The following is a 15,789-nucleotide window of genomic DNA, read 5'->3' as shown; positions in this document are numbered from 1 at the left end:
AGGACTCTTCTCTCAGGAGCACTCAAAGCAGCGCCCTTCCCTCGATGGATGCTGACTGCACAAGGAGGCTTGCTGGTGGAATATCAGGGCCAGACCATCATGATGGGAACGTCTGCAGATGCTTCAACAATGGTGTTCAAGCCACTGTCATGTGACAGTCCTCAAAATTTCAAAGATGCAGTGGCTGAAGACAAGTATGAGAACAAGCCAAAGAAAAGAAAATAAACGTACTTTTATGCATGAAGGCTGTTCATGGGGCAGGCTCAGTTCACAGCCTTCTGATTGTGCCAAAGTTGTGCTTAAAAGCTTAACTCAGTTATAAGCGTGGTGAACTGTTGTTTTAAAAGCCCTGTAAAAGCACTTTTTATACTTACCTCTGTAACACAGTTTTTCTGTTGCTCTTAACTAACTTCTACAGTCCTGCTGGGGACCTTCGTGTCTATCCATCCATCCTCCCTCTAACCACCCATCCAATCCTTTGCCATGCATCCATCCTCTGTTCTTCCTCCCTCCATCATCCACCTTTCCATCCTCCCTCCTCCTTCCATTATTTCTCTGTCATTCATCCTCCCATCCCCCCAAGCTCCCCATGGCCAAAGGCAACTCCCAGAGCCCTCACCTACCCCCTGACAAATCAAGAAAATCAACAGGAAGAATAAAACTCAAACATAATTGTGAATGAAAACATATTATTTAAAGTCCTATAAGAAGATGAAGGATGTTGGCTGAGTTTGACTTCCCTTTCATTAAACACTTCAGAAAAGGCTATTCGCTATTTGAAATTCTAGTCCCCAAGATCTCATGTAATAGCAAGTGTGCTAGAATCCAGGTGAGATGCAGGCTCTCTCATGGCCATCTCCTAGGGTAGAGGAGATTCATAGAAAGGAAGAAAGAAGTGCTAAGAGTCTCACTGGGGAGAACACCTAAAAGGAGAGAAAACTTACCCAAGTTCCCAGCCATGTGGCCATTGGTGTTGTACTATGGGAGTCCTGAGGCACAGGGTGAGGTTGCTGGTCCCACTTCCTCTCAGAATTTCCATTCAAGCTCCTGTACACTTTCCTTACATGCCACTGTCTCCTCCACCTCTCTTACAATTAATTCACAGCATCACCTCCCCCCACCCCCACCCCAGCCAATGGATGGCTGATTGAGGGAGAATAAATTGTCTTTCCTTCAGCCATATTTGGTTTCATCTTGCCACCCCCCTGCTCAAAAGCATTGTTAGCACTCTGATTTCTCTCACATTAAAGGTGAACTCTTCTTTGCTTGGCTTTCAAAGATCTTCCTCCAAAATTCACCCCACCCTCTTTAAGCACACCTCACTCACCACAATCAGGCTGGCCAGTGTCCCCTGAACACACCCTGCCTGTGAATGCCTCTGGGTCTTCCTTCCTGCATGTGACTCCTTTTCCCTCCAATTCAGTTTGAATCTATCATTTCTTTCTTTCTTTTTTTTTTTTCTTGGCCACACTGCATGTCATGTGGGATTTTAGTTCCCCGACGAGGGATCGAACCTGTGCCCCCTGCAGTGGAAGTGCAGAGTTCTAACCACTGGACAACCAGGGAAGTCCCAGTTTGAATCTATCATTCACCAAGGTATCATTTTCCTGGCTACTCCAAACCTCATTGTTTTCTCCTTCCTCCAAACTCAAGAGCACTTAAAAATCAACTGGAACTCAATATACTCCATCTTTACTGGTCTCATTCTTTCCTATGAGCTAGTCACATCTATGTAATCAGACAGTAAATTCTTTGAAGATAAGGAAGGATTAGCACAGGCTGAGGAACCTAGGAGGCCTCCCTTATTGACTAAATAATATCAAAGCTCTCTCTGTTAAAGTAGTTTCGATGAACGTCCACAGCTTTGAAAACGGTCTCGCTTTCAGTCGAGCTCTAAGGAAGCCCATACTTTCCCCCGATGTACAGCAGCCTTTAATCTTACATTGTGGACCTGGTCCTGCTGGAATACAAACAGAGCAGACTTAGCTAAGAACAAGTCACTGAAACCTGAGCATCTACACCAGACACAAATCCTCACACTTTTTTTTTTTATTACTCATCAATTTTATACACATCAGTGTATACGTGTCAATCCCAATCACCCAATTCATCACACCCCCATCCGCACCACCCCCCCCACCGCTTTCCCCTCTTGGTGTCTATACGTTTGTTCTCTACATCTGTGTCTCAATTTTTGCCCTGCAAACTGGTTCATCTGTACCATTTTTCTAGGTTCCACATGTATGTGTTAATACACGATATTTGTTTTTCTCTTTCTGACTTATTTCACTCTGTATGACAGTCTCTACATCCATCCACGTCTCAACAAATGACCCAATTTCGTTCCTTTTTATGGCTGAGAAATATTCCATTGTATATATGTGCCACATCTTCTTTATCCACTCGTCTGTCGATGGGCATTTAGGTTGCTTCCATGACCTGGCTATTGTAAATAGTGCTGCAATGGACACTGGGGTGCATGTGCCTTTTTAAATTGTGGCTTTCTCTGGGTATATGCCCAGTAGTGGGATTGCTGGATCAATATGGTAATTCTATTTTTAGTTTTTTAAGGAACCTCCGAACTGTGCTCCATAGTGGCTGTATCAGTTTACACTCTCAGCAACAGTGCAAGAGGGTTCCCTTTTCTCCACACCCTCTCCAGCATTTGTTGTTTGTAGATTTTCTGATGAAGCCCATTCTAACTGGTATGAGGTGATACCTCATTGTAGTTTTGATGTGCATTTCTCTAATAATTAGTGATGTTGAGCAGCTTTTCATGTGCTTCTTGGCCATCTGTATGTCTTCTTTGGAGAAATGTCTATTTAGGTCTTCTGCCCATTTTTGGATTGGGTTGTTTGTTTTTTTAATATTGAGCTGCATGAGCTGTTTATATATTTTGGAGATTAATCCTTTGTCCATTGATTTGTATGCAAATATTTTCTCCCATTCTGAGGGTTGTCTTTTCGTCTTGTTTATGGTTTCCTTTGCTGTGCAAAAGCTTTTAAGTTTCATTAGGTCCCATTTGTTTGTTTTTGTTTTTATTTCCATTACTCTAGGAGGTGGGTCAAAAAAGATCTTGCTGTGATTTATGTCAAAGAGTGTTCTTCCTATATTTTCCTCTAAGAGCATTATAGTGTCTGGTCTTACATTTAGGTCTCTAATCCATTTTGAGTTTATTTTTGTGTATGGTGCTAGGAAATGTTCAATTTCATTCTTTTACATGTAGCTGTCCAGTTTTTCCAGCACCACTTATTGAAGAGACTGTCTTTTCTGCATTGTATATCCTTGCCTCCTTTGTCATAGATTAGTTGACCATAGGTGTGCGGGTATACCTCTGGGCTTTCTATCTTGTTCCATTGATCTATGTTTCTGTTTTTGTGCCAGTACCATATTGTCTTGATTACTGTAGCTTTGTAGTATAGTCTGAAGTCAGGGAGTCTGATTCCTCCAGCTCCGTTTTTTTCCCTCAGGACTGCTTTGGCTATTCAGGGTCTTTTATGTCTCCATACATATTTTAAGATTTTTTGTTCTAGTTCTGCAAAAAATGCCATTGGTAATTTGATAGGGATTGCACTGAATCTGTAGATTGCTTTGGGCAGTACAGTCATTTTCACAATATTGATCCTTCCAATCCAAGAACACGGTATATCTCTCCATCTGTTTGTATTATCTTTAATTTCTTTCATCAGTGTCTTATAGTTTTCTGCATACAGGTCTTTTGTCTCCCTAGGTAGGATTATTCCTAGGTATCTTATTCTTTTTGTTGCAATGGTAAATGGGAGTGTTTCCTTAATTTCTCTTTCAGATTTTTCATCATTAGTGTATAGGAATGCAAGAGATTTCTGTGCATTAATTTTGTATCCTGCAACTTTACCAAATTCATTGACTAGCTCTAGTAGTTTTCTGGTGGCATATTTAGGATTCTCTATGTGTAGTATCATGTCATCTGCAAACAGTGACAATTTTACTTCTTCTTTTCCAATTTGTATTCCTTTTATTTCTTTTTCTTCTCTGATTGCCGAGGCTAGGACTTCCAAAAGTATGTTGAATAATAGGAGTAAGAATGGACATCCTGATCTTAGAGGAAATGCTTTCAGTTTTTCACCATTGGGAATGATGTTTGCTGTGGGTTTGTCGTATATGGCCTTTATTATGTTGAGGTAGGTTCCCTCTATGCCCATTTTCTGGAGAGTTTTTATTATAAATGGGTGTTGAAGTCTGTCAAAAGGTTTTTCTGCATCTATTGAGATGATCATATGGTTTTTCTTGTTCAATTTGTTAGTATGGTGTATCACATTGATTGATTTGAGTATATTGAAGAATCCTTGCATCCCTGGGATAAATCCCACTTGATCATGGTGTATGATCCTTTTAATGTGCTGTTGGATTCTGTTTGCTAGTATTTTGTTGAGGATTTTTGCATCTGTATTCATCAGTGATATTGGTCTGTAATTTTCTTTTTTTGTAGTATCTTTGTCTGGTTTTGGTATCACGGTGATGGTGGCCTCATAGAATGAGTTTGGGAGTGTTCCTTCCTCTGCAATGTTTTGGAAGCATTTGAGAAGGTTGGGTGTTAGCTCTCCTCTAAATGTTTGATAGAATTCACCTGTGAAGCCATCTGGTCCTGGACTTTTGTTTGTTGGAAGATTTTTAATCACAGTTTCAGTTTCATTACTTGTGACTGGTCTGTTCATATTTTCTATTTCTTCCTGGTTCAGTCTTGGAAGGCTATACCTTTCTAAGAATTTGTCCATTTCTTCCAGGTTGTCCATTTTATTGGCATAGAGTTGCTTGTAGTAGTCTCTTAGGATGCTTTGTATTTCTGCGGTGTCTGTTGTAACTTCTCCTTTTTCATTTCTAATTTTATTGATTTGAGTCCTCTCCCTCTTTTTCTTGATGAGTCTGGCTAAAGGTTTATCAATTTTGTTTATCTTCTCAAAGAACCAGCTTTTAGTTTTATTGATCTTTGCTACTGTTTTCTTTGTTTCTATTTCAGTTATTTCTGCTCTGATCTTTATGATTTCTTTCCTTCTGCTAACTTTGGGTTTTGTTTGTTCTTCTTTCTCTAGTTTCTTTAGGTGTAAGGTTAGGTTATTTACTTGAGATTTTTCTTGTTTCTTGAGGTAGGCTTGTATAGCTATAAACTTCCCTCATAGAACTGCTTTTGCTGCATCACATAGGTTTTGGATCGTCGTGTTTTCATTGTCATTTGTCTCTAGGTATTTTTTGATTTCCTCTTTGACTTCTTCAGTGATCTCTTGGGTATTTAGTAACGTAGTGTTTAGCCTCCATGTGTTTGTGTTTTTTACGTTTTTTTCCCCTGTAATTCATTTCTAATCTCATAGCGTTGTGGTCAGAAAAGATGCTTGATATGATTTCAATTTTCTTAAATTTACTGAGGCTTGATTTGTGACCCAAGATGTGATCTATCCTGGGGCATGTTCCGTGCGCACATCAGAAGAAAGTGTAATCTGCTGTTTTTGGATGGAATGTCCTATAAACATCAATTAAATGTATCTGGTCTATTGTGTCATTTAAAGCTTGTTTCCTTATTTATTTCCATTTTGGATGATCTGTCCATTGGTGTGAGTGAGGTGTTAAAGTCCCCCACTATTATTGAGTTACTGTTGATTTCCTCTTTTACAGCTGTTAGCAGTTGTCTTATGTATTGAGGTGCTCCTATGTTGGGTGCATATATATTTATAATTGTTATATCTTCTTCTTGGATTGATCCCTTGATCATTATGTAGTGTCCTTCCTTGTCTCTTGTAACATTCTTTATTTTAAAGTCTATTTTATCTGATATGAGTATTGCTACTTCAGCTTTCTTTTGATTTCCATTTGCATGGAACATCTTTTTCCATCCCCTCACTTTCAGTCTGTATGTGTCCCTAGGTCTGATGTGGGTCTCTTGTAGACAGCATATATATGGGTCTTGTTTTTGTATCCATTCAGCAAGCCTGTGTCTTTTGGTTGGAGCATTTAATCCATTCACGTTTAAGGTAATTATCGATATGTATGTTCCTATGACCATTTTCTTAATTGCTTTGGGTTTGTTTCTGTAGGTCCTTTTCTTCTCTTGTGTTTCCCACTTACAGAAGTTCCTTTAGCATTTGTTGTAGAGCTGAATTCTCTTAGCTTTTGCTTCTCTGTAAAGCTTTTGATTTCTCCATCGAATCTGAATGAGATCCTTGCCAGGTAGAGTAATCTTAGTTGTACGTTCTTCCCTTTCATCACTTTAAGTATATCATGCTAATGCCTTCTGACTTGTAGAGTTTCTGCAGAGAAATCAGCTGTTAACCTTATGGGAGTTCCCTTGTATGTTATTTGTCATTTTTCCCTTGCTGCTTTCAATAATTTTTCTTTGTCTTTAATTTTTGCCAATTTGATTACTATGTGTCTCGGCGTGTTTCTCCTTGGGTTTATCCTGTATGGGACTGGCTGCGCTTCCTGGACTTAGGTGGCTACTTCCTTTCCCATGTTAGGGAAGTTTTCGACTGTAATCTCTTCAAATATTTTCTTGCGTCCTTTCTGTCTCTCTTCTCCTCTGGGACCCCTATAGTGCGAATGTTGTTGTGTTTAATGTTGTCCCAGAGGTCTCTTAGGCTGTCTTCATTTCTTTTCATTCTTTTTTCTTTATTCTGTTCCACAGCAGTGAATTCCACCATTCTGTCTTCCAGGTCAGTTATCTGTTCTTCTGCCTCAGTTATTCTGCTATTGATTCCTTCTAGTGTAGTTTTCATTTCAGTTATTGTATTGTTTATCTCTGTTTGTTCTTTAATTCTTCTAGGTCTTTGTTAAACATTTCTTGCATCTTCTCAATCTTTGCCTCCATTCTTTTTCCGAGGTCCTGGATCATCTTCACTATCATTATTCTGAATTCTTTTTCTGGAAGGTTGCCTATCTCCACGTCATTTAGTTGTTTTTCTGGGGTTTTATCTTGTTCCTCCATCTGGTACATAGCCCTCTGCCTTTTCATCTTGTCTATCTTCCTGTGAATGTGGTTTTTGTTCCACAGGCTGCAGGACTGTAGTTCTTTTTGCTTCTGCTGTCTGCCCTCTGGTGGATAAGGCTATCTAACCTCATACTTTTGAATTATACTTATCTGCTTGAATTTCACCAGTCCCACTTTGAGAATTTTCATCAGAAATTAAAATGCTAAATTCAGAGTACAGGGAAAAGAATACATCCTTACAACTGAAGTAAAATATGCTATCTTGGGAACACTAGCTCTGTTTCAGCTACAAGACTGCCCAGCATCAGCTCAGCCTAAAACAATGCTCAGAGACCCAAAGCAAAGAAGACGGAGCTCAACGTTCCACTTTGAAGCTGTTGAGGTACAAAAGAGAGAGTTCCTGGAGATACTTTTTATTCTCAGTGAGATAGTAATGTTACAAACAACAAAAGACATTTTCTAAGGCTCACAGTGTTTGCTTAATTTATTTTTAAAATGCACACATGACCCATGCCAATGCAAACATCAACAAGGCTGGGAGGACTTTGCTGGCTCCTCAGGGTTTTCAAAAGAGAGACATCTTAATATCATTAAACCAGTCTCCTGGCAAACCCCTTCTGTACAGAATGTGCTAATCTGCCAGCGAACAGGGGCAGGTTCCTCAGTTGCCGGCCACTGCTTCCTCTTTGGTCACAAATTCTTTTGTAGCTCCTGAAGATGAACAAGAAGGTCTCTACAACCTGACACTAAGTGTATAAACTACCTTCAGAGAACAGCAAACAAACTTTGCTTCTGCCAGCAAGCCTCAGCACAGTGTGGTGTAGAAGAACACTAGACTCCAACTGGGTTCCCTGGGTTCCAGCCCATGGCCCACCCCCAATTTGCTGTGTGAATGTGAGCAAGTCACTTACAACTTCCTTATTGTTTTGTCAAATGAAGAGTATAGCTAACTACAAAAGTCACAAGAGTGTCGTGAATTAAGAATAAGAATAAATGCAGTAGAGGTGTTCTGAGTAACAGCAGTTTTACATGTTAGACAGATAGCGTTAAGCTCAGTCCTTGGACCTCTTCTCCATCTATACCAGCAGTTTCCAAGTAGAGAAGTTTTGCCCCTGCCCCAGGGGGCATTTGGCAATGTCTGGAGGTGTTTTTGGCTCTTACACTTGTGGCTGGGGAGGTACTACTGGCATCCAGTGGGTAAAGGCCAGGGATGCTGCTGAACATCTTACAATGCATAAGATCCATACCCCACCGCCCCCCGCAGCAAAAGAAGACTCATCCGGCCTAAAATGTCAATAGTCTTACTCTGTTGGCTGAGAAAACCCTGCTTTACATAGACTCATCACTTTGTGGATTGCAGCCAGGCTCACAGCGTTAGATACCATCCACATGAAATGACTCCCAAATTTTTTATCTCCACCCAAACCCTCTCTCCTAAACTCTATATCCAATCTGGATATACAAAAGCCTACTTGATACCTCCATTTGGAGGTGCCAATGTACCCAAAATGAATTCCTGATCTCTCCCCACCTCTACCATAGCCTTTCCTCTCTCTGTGGATGGCAATTTTACCCTTTTAGTTGCTCAGGCCAAAAACCTTGGTGTCATCATTTATTCCCTCTTATACCCTGCTTCCAACCCATTAGCAAATCCTGTTAGTTCTAGCTAACAAACCAGATCCAGACACAGACCTCTTCTACCTCTGCTGCTACCAATCTGGTCCAAAGCACCCATTCTCTTTACCTAGATGATTGTACTAACTTCCCTACTGGTCCCCTGCTTCTATCCTTGCCCTGTACTCTCCACAAGAGAGCCAGAGAGTGATCCTTTTACTCTCTGGCATGAAGTCAGGCATGAAGTCAGACCACATCACCCCTCTGCTCAAAATCCTTCAGTGGTTCCCTCTGTCCCTCAGTGCAAAAGCCCAAAGCTTTACAAAGGCCCACAAATCCTTCCATGATCTGGTTTCCATCCCCTGACTTCATTTCCCTCTACCCTGTTCCTACCCACTCTGGTCTTGAACAAACCAGGTGAACTTCCATCTCAGGACTTGTACTGACTGTAAAATATTCTTTCTCCAGATAGCCTTTGCTGAAACTAAATCTGGCTTTAAAGGGAGTTAGATTGTCCCTAAGTATGTTCTAGTTTTAAAATACTAAGTATGTTCAAAGGGAGATGTTAAATTCATTACAGAAAAATGAAAAACTCCAGAGACTGTATCTTTTGGCCACAATCAGGAATAGACAGGTGACTTCAAGAGGTATAGGTGCTGCTGTCACAAAAGTGAGTTAATGGAAATTTCAATGTCACCAAAAATCTAAACCCAAGTGACCACGGAGGTTCTAGGGAATCTTTTCCCTTCATAGAGGCTGGACAGAAAGGCTGATTTCTGTAGCTTCCATAGATAACAGCCTGTGGAGAGAAGGGGTTTAGCAGTAGAGAAGTCACATAATAGCTAGCCAATAATTGGCTTGATCCTCATTTGAAATGTAGCTGTGTACTACAGAAAGCATGCATGCTCTCCCTAGCCCACAGCTGTCAGCTCAGCTGATAAAAATATGTACTTGAACACTATTTGTAACTGGGAAGCAATGTAGTGGATCGTTAAGAGAGCAGGCTCAGGAGTCAAAAACAACTGGTTTTGTTCATATCCTTGTTTTACCACTTTCTAGCTGCATGACCTTGGGCATGGAACCTGTGTACCTCAAGTCTCAGCAGCTGTAAATAGGGATAATGACAGTGCCTGTATCACGGTCCTGTTGTGTGGACTAAATGAAGTAATGCATGTCAAACTGCTGCCTCTGCCTCTGGGGAACAAATACTGGGGGTTGGGAGGCAGGGAGGTGACTAGCGTTTTTTGTAATAAACTTTGTAGATCTACTTGACTCCTTAAATTATGTACATTGATAATTTTAACAATAAAAATTAAATTTAAAAAATCCTCAGCACAGTGCCTGGCACATAGTAAGTGCTTAATGAACGGTAGCTTTACAGCTCTGATTACTGCACTCCCGTGGCCCCCACCTGGGAGTAATGTGCATTTGCTACCTGTCCCTTGCCAGAGGAGAACACAAGTTGGATAGAACATCAAGTGACACAAGTTTTCCTTCCAGCTTCTCTTTGAGCCATCTTTAAACCTTTCAGGGAAAGGGTCTGCACCTGAGAATGAAGACTCAGGTTTCATGGCAGTGGGAAGGTTATACTGCCCTCTATTGCCATTAGCTCAGCTAAGGACACCAACCACCTGCCTTTGGGTCAAATTCAGTGCGCTCTGAACTGAGCAGATGTTGGGCCCATCCTTATTAAACTCATCCCTTATTATTATGTTAAACTGATTGGCTACTTCAAAGTAGATAATAAGATCCACAAACCATTACATCCTCAGACCCATACAGCAAAATATTTGCCTTTTCCAAACCTCTCCCTGTAACCTCTACTACATTTCTAAACCCTCACCTAAACAGAGAGAAATTAACTCTTCCATGCCTTAGTCAACACAGACAGCAGCAGGTTAGAAGAGAGTTGATTTCTGATATAAGAAAAGCAGACTAACTTCTCTAGCTCCAGATCCAAAACACACTAGGGTGATTGTCAGAGACAGAGAGGAGGAGGAGCAGGTGCAAATGTGAGCAGGCAGGGCAGATGGCACTCGGCAGTGGCTGACGCTTGACAAGCATGAGGAACCTCTCCCAAAGATAATAACACGTTTCTCCTTCTGAACCAGCACTTGGCGGAAGTAATAACAGTGGCTCAGACTGTAATCAGTTTAAAGGAGGAGTATACGACAAACACCAGCTCCAAACTTTTTTTTTTAAAAAATAAGAACAAACACAAAATAAGACGCATAGTCCAAGTAACAAAATAAATGAATTTGGGATTCTTTTCAGCTCCCCCAGTGTAAATCATTACTCTTTAGAGAAAGGAAGCAAAGCATTTGGGTTGTCCAGAAGAACACCCTGATGTCACACTCTTATTGCCAGCTGTCCTGAATAATACCATTTAGTTGGTGTCTTATTCCTCTGTAAGGCCTTCTTAGAAAACATTGAGAAATTTTGAAAATTACTGGCAAGTAAGAAAAAGAAGTACTTAATTTCAATACGACTTATTTTCTCCTTCCACACCTCTACAGATTGTTTTTTGCTACTGTACCACTGTCCGAACAGAAGCTGTCCCAGCCTCCAGAGATGAGTCACAGTTAGAACTCATGGCAAGACTAGCCTTGAGTCCATAGAGTGAACACCTACCCTACTGTGACTGTTTGTCCTCAGAGGCTCTTGGGTTAATCACATAAAAAGCGTTCATTAAAACAGCACCTAACCTTCACCAATACTTGGTCTGATTGTTCACCTGGGACAGGTCAGCCACAACTGAGCTGACAATGAGGCCAGCCAATCTTTAACAAAAGCATGGAGTCAGATTTATGAATCCTTGGAGGTCAACATATACTTGCTCACCTTTCTGACTCCCTCTGACAGTTCTCACACAGGGAGGGCCCAGGCCCTCTGGATGTTGTGGGATGGTGCTAGGACAGGCGTTCCCACCGAGAGCTCCCCCATTCTCCCCCCACCACCCCTGCCTGTGGCACAGAGCACTGGGTCCAGAGAGCTTATGGGTTATTCAAGGGTAGCTGGGGAAGGGCTCCAGGGGTGTCCAGATCCTGGCACTGACAGATGGGCCATTATGTTGACATTCACCCAGCCCTCACATAAGGTGCATGAAGCAATCTTTTCATTTCATCCTACCAACCTTAGCAAGTTAAACTGTAACTATGGAGGCAGCAGGAAACTGTATCTGCCTATTAAAACTGTGGTCATGGGCTTCCCAGAGCGTCATGTTCTTTCCCAGCCTTCAGGGCAGGCAGGGAATTTCTTTAGAGTAAATCAAATCTATTGCCAACTCAGTGATCCCTGATACCAGGGCATCAGGTACTCCTCCAACCCATCCAATAAAGATGGCACCTGGTGTGAACTGAAAACACTTGCCCCAACTCTAGCGCTCTAGGGGGCTCTCATCCTTTCCACTCACTCATAAATAAAAAGGGCTATTTATTATTAACCCCACATGGTTGGTACACCCTGAGAGTTTAAAAAGTTTTTATTTTTATCAACCAGAAAAAGAAATCACTACTTTAAAGACTCAACAAACAGGGGAACTCTTCAAAAGAAAAAGATGCCACAGGCAATCCTCAGTTTACATTAGAGCCACTTATCTTATTTCAACAACCTTGATGACACTGGTCATCAACTCAGTTAATGCTTTCGCTCAACACAGCCTCCATCCCAACTGGAAGATCTAAGGAAAGCCCAGGTTCACCTACTAATACCTTTAGTAACGTGGTGCCTCGATGTGAATCCCAGCTCTGCCTCTTGCTAGCTGTGTGACACTGGGGTAAATTACTTAGCCCCTAGGAACTTTTATTTTCTCATCAAAATATGAAGATGATACATGTAAAGTACTTGGCAGCATACCTGGCACATAGGAACGGTTAAAAAATAACTCTAGTATATACCTGATCTCGCCACTTATAGCCCTTCAGAACCTCAAGTATTCTTGCCTTTAAAAATAAATAAATCTATATTCTCAAGCCAAACACAAACGCTTAGAATCATGAATTATCTCTGCTTTAAGGTATTCATTTAAGTATAGTCCCAATTCTTTTCGAAGCCATTTGTAATTATTTCACCCAAATTTTTCCATCAAATTACTTCATCCAAAGGAACACACTGCAACCAACTGAATGTATCTCCCACTGTCCGTCACCCGAATCTCCTGACCACACATCCCTTACTCAGTATTCTGCCCTCAGCACTTCAACTGTTCTCCTACCATCATCCTTCCTGTCTTTCCAAATCTGTCCATTCTTTGAAAAGCCCTTTCCATCAACTCCACCTCTACTTCATCTCTGCCTTCTGTAACTCTAACCCCCAGCCATGCACACAAATTATACATTTTGACTGTGCTGTGCTCTACTGCCCAAATTCATACTTCACCTTGACTGAATTGTATGCGTGTTTCATCTCCCCTACTGTACTGTGAGCTGCTGGTTGGCAGGGATAACTTCTTTTATTCTTCAAGTTTCCTTACTCAATAATGTATACTGCTCTGTACACCAGTGCAGAAATGTGTTAATAAATACTTGCTGATAACTGTCTATACCCTACCCCATTTCTAAGGAGCCCTAAGAGGTGGAGCTGACTCAACTTTAGCCAGAAATGCTTTCAGAGGACTTGCTTTTAAGAGGACTGCTTAACTTAAGAAGAAAAGGAGGCTCCGATTTCTCTTTGGGGTCCAAGTGCCACATTCTCAATGCATTACAGCCAACAGTCTTGTATATCGTCTCCAATGAGAACCTTTTCTCTGTGGTTCTTGCAAATGCTATTTCTAAATGATTCTACAGAGTTCATGAAAAAAATCAGGTAACATACCACGAGTTCATCAACCTCAAGAAATATCTCAACAGCCTCACCATAGCCCAGCCTTTCCGAAAAAGAGCAGCATGGCAGGACCTCAATTAAGGCTGGTAGGTAATCCATTCCGACAACCCCCACCCCACCCCGGGCCAGAGCAATGACAGACTTAAAAGGCATCAGTCCCTAAAGCCCTAAAGGAGCAAAAAACAACTAACAGGCTCACAACTCAGGAAAACGAGTGCAGTGCACTGGCCAGGAACACCAGCCCTCTCCTAAGACTAACAGTGATAGCTGAGCCAGGGAGTTCACAGTTGGGTGAAGGGGCTTCCTTTACAGAAAGCACTGGAGCAACTGGTTTTGCCTCCTCCAACTCTCATCTTCCCATTACACTCAACTGCCCTAAAGTTCTCCTTCTAACAGGGCATGCTTAGCCTAGGGCCTATACCACCCAGAACAGTCATACCCTGGAGGGTTAAATTTAAGGAAGAGAAATCTGGAGCAATAGGAACTTAGTGGAAAATCTTTTGTTAGAGTGTTAAGATGTGAAGTCTTTCCTCAAATATAAGCCATTTATTGCCTTGCCAATTTACTTCTCTTATATCCTGTATGATTAACATGATTCCACACAATCCTTTATAATGACCATCCAACCAATAAATCAATCCTGTTGCACTACTGTTGAATGCAGTCCCTCTTACTAGACCCTGTGGAGAAAGAGAATTCACATCACCAAGTTTCTTTTCTTAATTTGCCTCTGGATCTAGACCACATATAAAGCACTGGTCAGAAAAATGCCATTCTTACAACAGAGCAAGTTGTCCCTCAAATAAACATTATTTTTAAAAATTTGAGGGTGAATGCCAACACGAAGCAAGGAAAGACTTAACAGTTATACGATTATATAGGTGGGAGGCTGGGCCTAATACACCATATTATTAATCAGAGAAGAACGAACAGGAATGTTCACAGGCCCTGCCACACAAATCACCTACAACGGTTAGCGCTTAGCATCAGGGCTTTATTCAACCTACCAAAACCAACAACCAGGAACCATAGTCACCTTGGCGGAGTATGGAAGGTGCTGTTTAATCAGCAAGCAAAGCGAAACAGATCAAGAAATCAAACACCTAGAAGACTGTCTTAGAACAATCAGAATATTTAAAATCATGATTAACTCAACAAACAATTCTCTCACTTATTCCTCACACATGAAAAGTCAAAATATCACTTGGGCCACTCTGGGTTGTAGGTGAGGAGGTAGATGGGCCATAAGAGACTGGAAAGACATCAACAAGAAGACATGCAAACTAGGTAAATAAAGTGGAAGCCCAACAACATTTGGATAGGATACAACAACATTAGGATAAATAATTGAGCTTGTCTATTTCCTCAGGAAAAATACCCCACCCAAAACCAAAAAAACACAGTAGGAACAAATTCCAAAGGTGTGCTGTTGCTCTACTTGGTATACATTTACATTGGAAGAATGGCTGGTGATATTTTGACTTTCTTTTGTTTTTTTTTTTTAATGCTAAAGGTAAAGAACTCTGTTCTTTCAGCACCCAAACCAGAGCAGAGACAGTAGTAAATTATAAATGTGGATGGAGTAACATCCACAGGACATGGAGATGGGGGAGGGGGGGAGGGGAGAAGGGGTAGGTTTTTGTGCTGTTGCATTGGCAGGAGAGCTAAGCAGTCTTAAAGAACATTCTAGGCTTCTAGGTTTGCCATGAAGGAGTATCACAAATCCCAAGGCCCACCACCTACCCCTTCTCCTCTTCTCCGAGGGCACCTACCTTACTGTAAGTCACTACTGATAAGTTGTTTGCGTGACTGCTGGGGGACAGATTTACAGAGTTCTGTGAGAGTCTATTCTCATCTTGCTCGGTTTGGTCAGGAGCAGGAGCCCATGTGTTTTTGCTGATCGAGTCGAACCCGGAACCCCCAGGGTCTTTTAAGTTGTTTTCATCTGATTGTCGGTTCTTTTGGGGAGAGGCAAACGGGTTGAAGTTTCCTTCTACCTTGCGATGTGGCTGTGTGTTGAACTCCGTTTCAAAAGATGACAGCTGCTGCGTTACTCCTAAAAGTCCACCCACCTCCACACTGAGAATGACCCAGATGACATCTGAAACAAAAAGGCAAGTCATGTCAATGCCAGGCATACCCTCAAGGCTCAAAGCAGCCATCACAGAGAACCCCAAACACCACCCAAACCATAAGAAGAAATGTTCCTCTACATGCTAGTTTAGAAGCTTACTGACAAAGTTATCCAGTACATTTGCATTGCATGCAGTTCTACATTTTTGGTAACGTCAAATTCATACTCTGGTACAAATTCAGCAGAGGTCTGTGGTGAGACCCATGAAACTATCTGTAAAAAGGTTACTAGTTGATTTTGATGCATAACCATATTTTGGAAATCA

General features: G+C 41.4%; 1 protein-coding gene across 4 annotated transcripts in view; it reads right to left on the bottom strand.

Annotated features, from left to right (window-relative positions):
- ILRUN (inflammation and lipid regulator with UBA-like and NBR1-like domains) overlaps positions 1-15,789 on the bottom strand; it is a 115,153-nt gene that overhangs the window by 8,990 nt on the left and 90,374 nt on the right. For 3 of the 4 annotated variants that reach the window (XM_082415071.1, XM_082415072.1, XM_082415073.1), the window contains one exon: positions 15,163-15,491. In XM_082415071.1, coding sequence (XP_082271197.1) covers positions 15,163-15,491 — 329 coding nt within the window. The remainder of the gene's footprint in view (positions 1-15,162; positions 15,492-15,789) is intronic. The other variant, XM_082415074.1, reaches the window with a different exon arrangement.

Source organism: Balaenoptera physalus, assembly GCF_965194825.1.
Source record: "Balaenoptera physalus genome assembly, chromosome: 11".
Lineage (NCBI taxonomy): Eukaryota > Metazoa > Chordata > Mammalia > Artiodactyla > Balaenopteridae > Balaenoptera > Balaenoptera physalus.
This window is presented reverse-complemented; position numbering and strand designations above follow the sequence as displayed.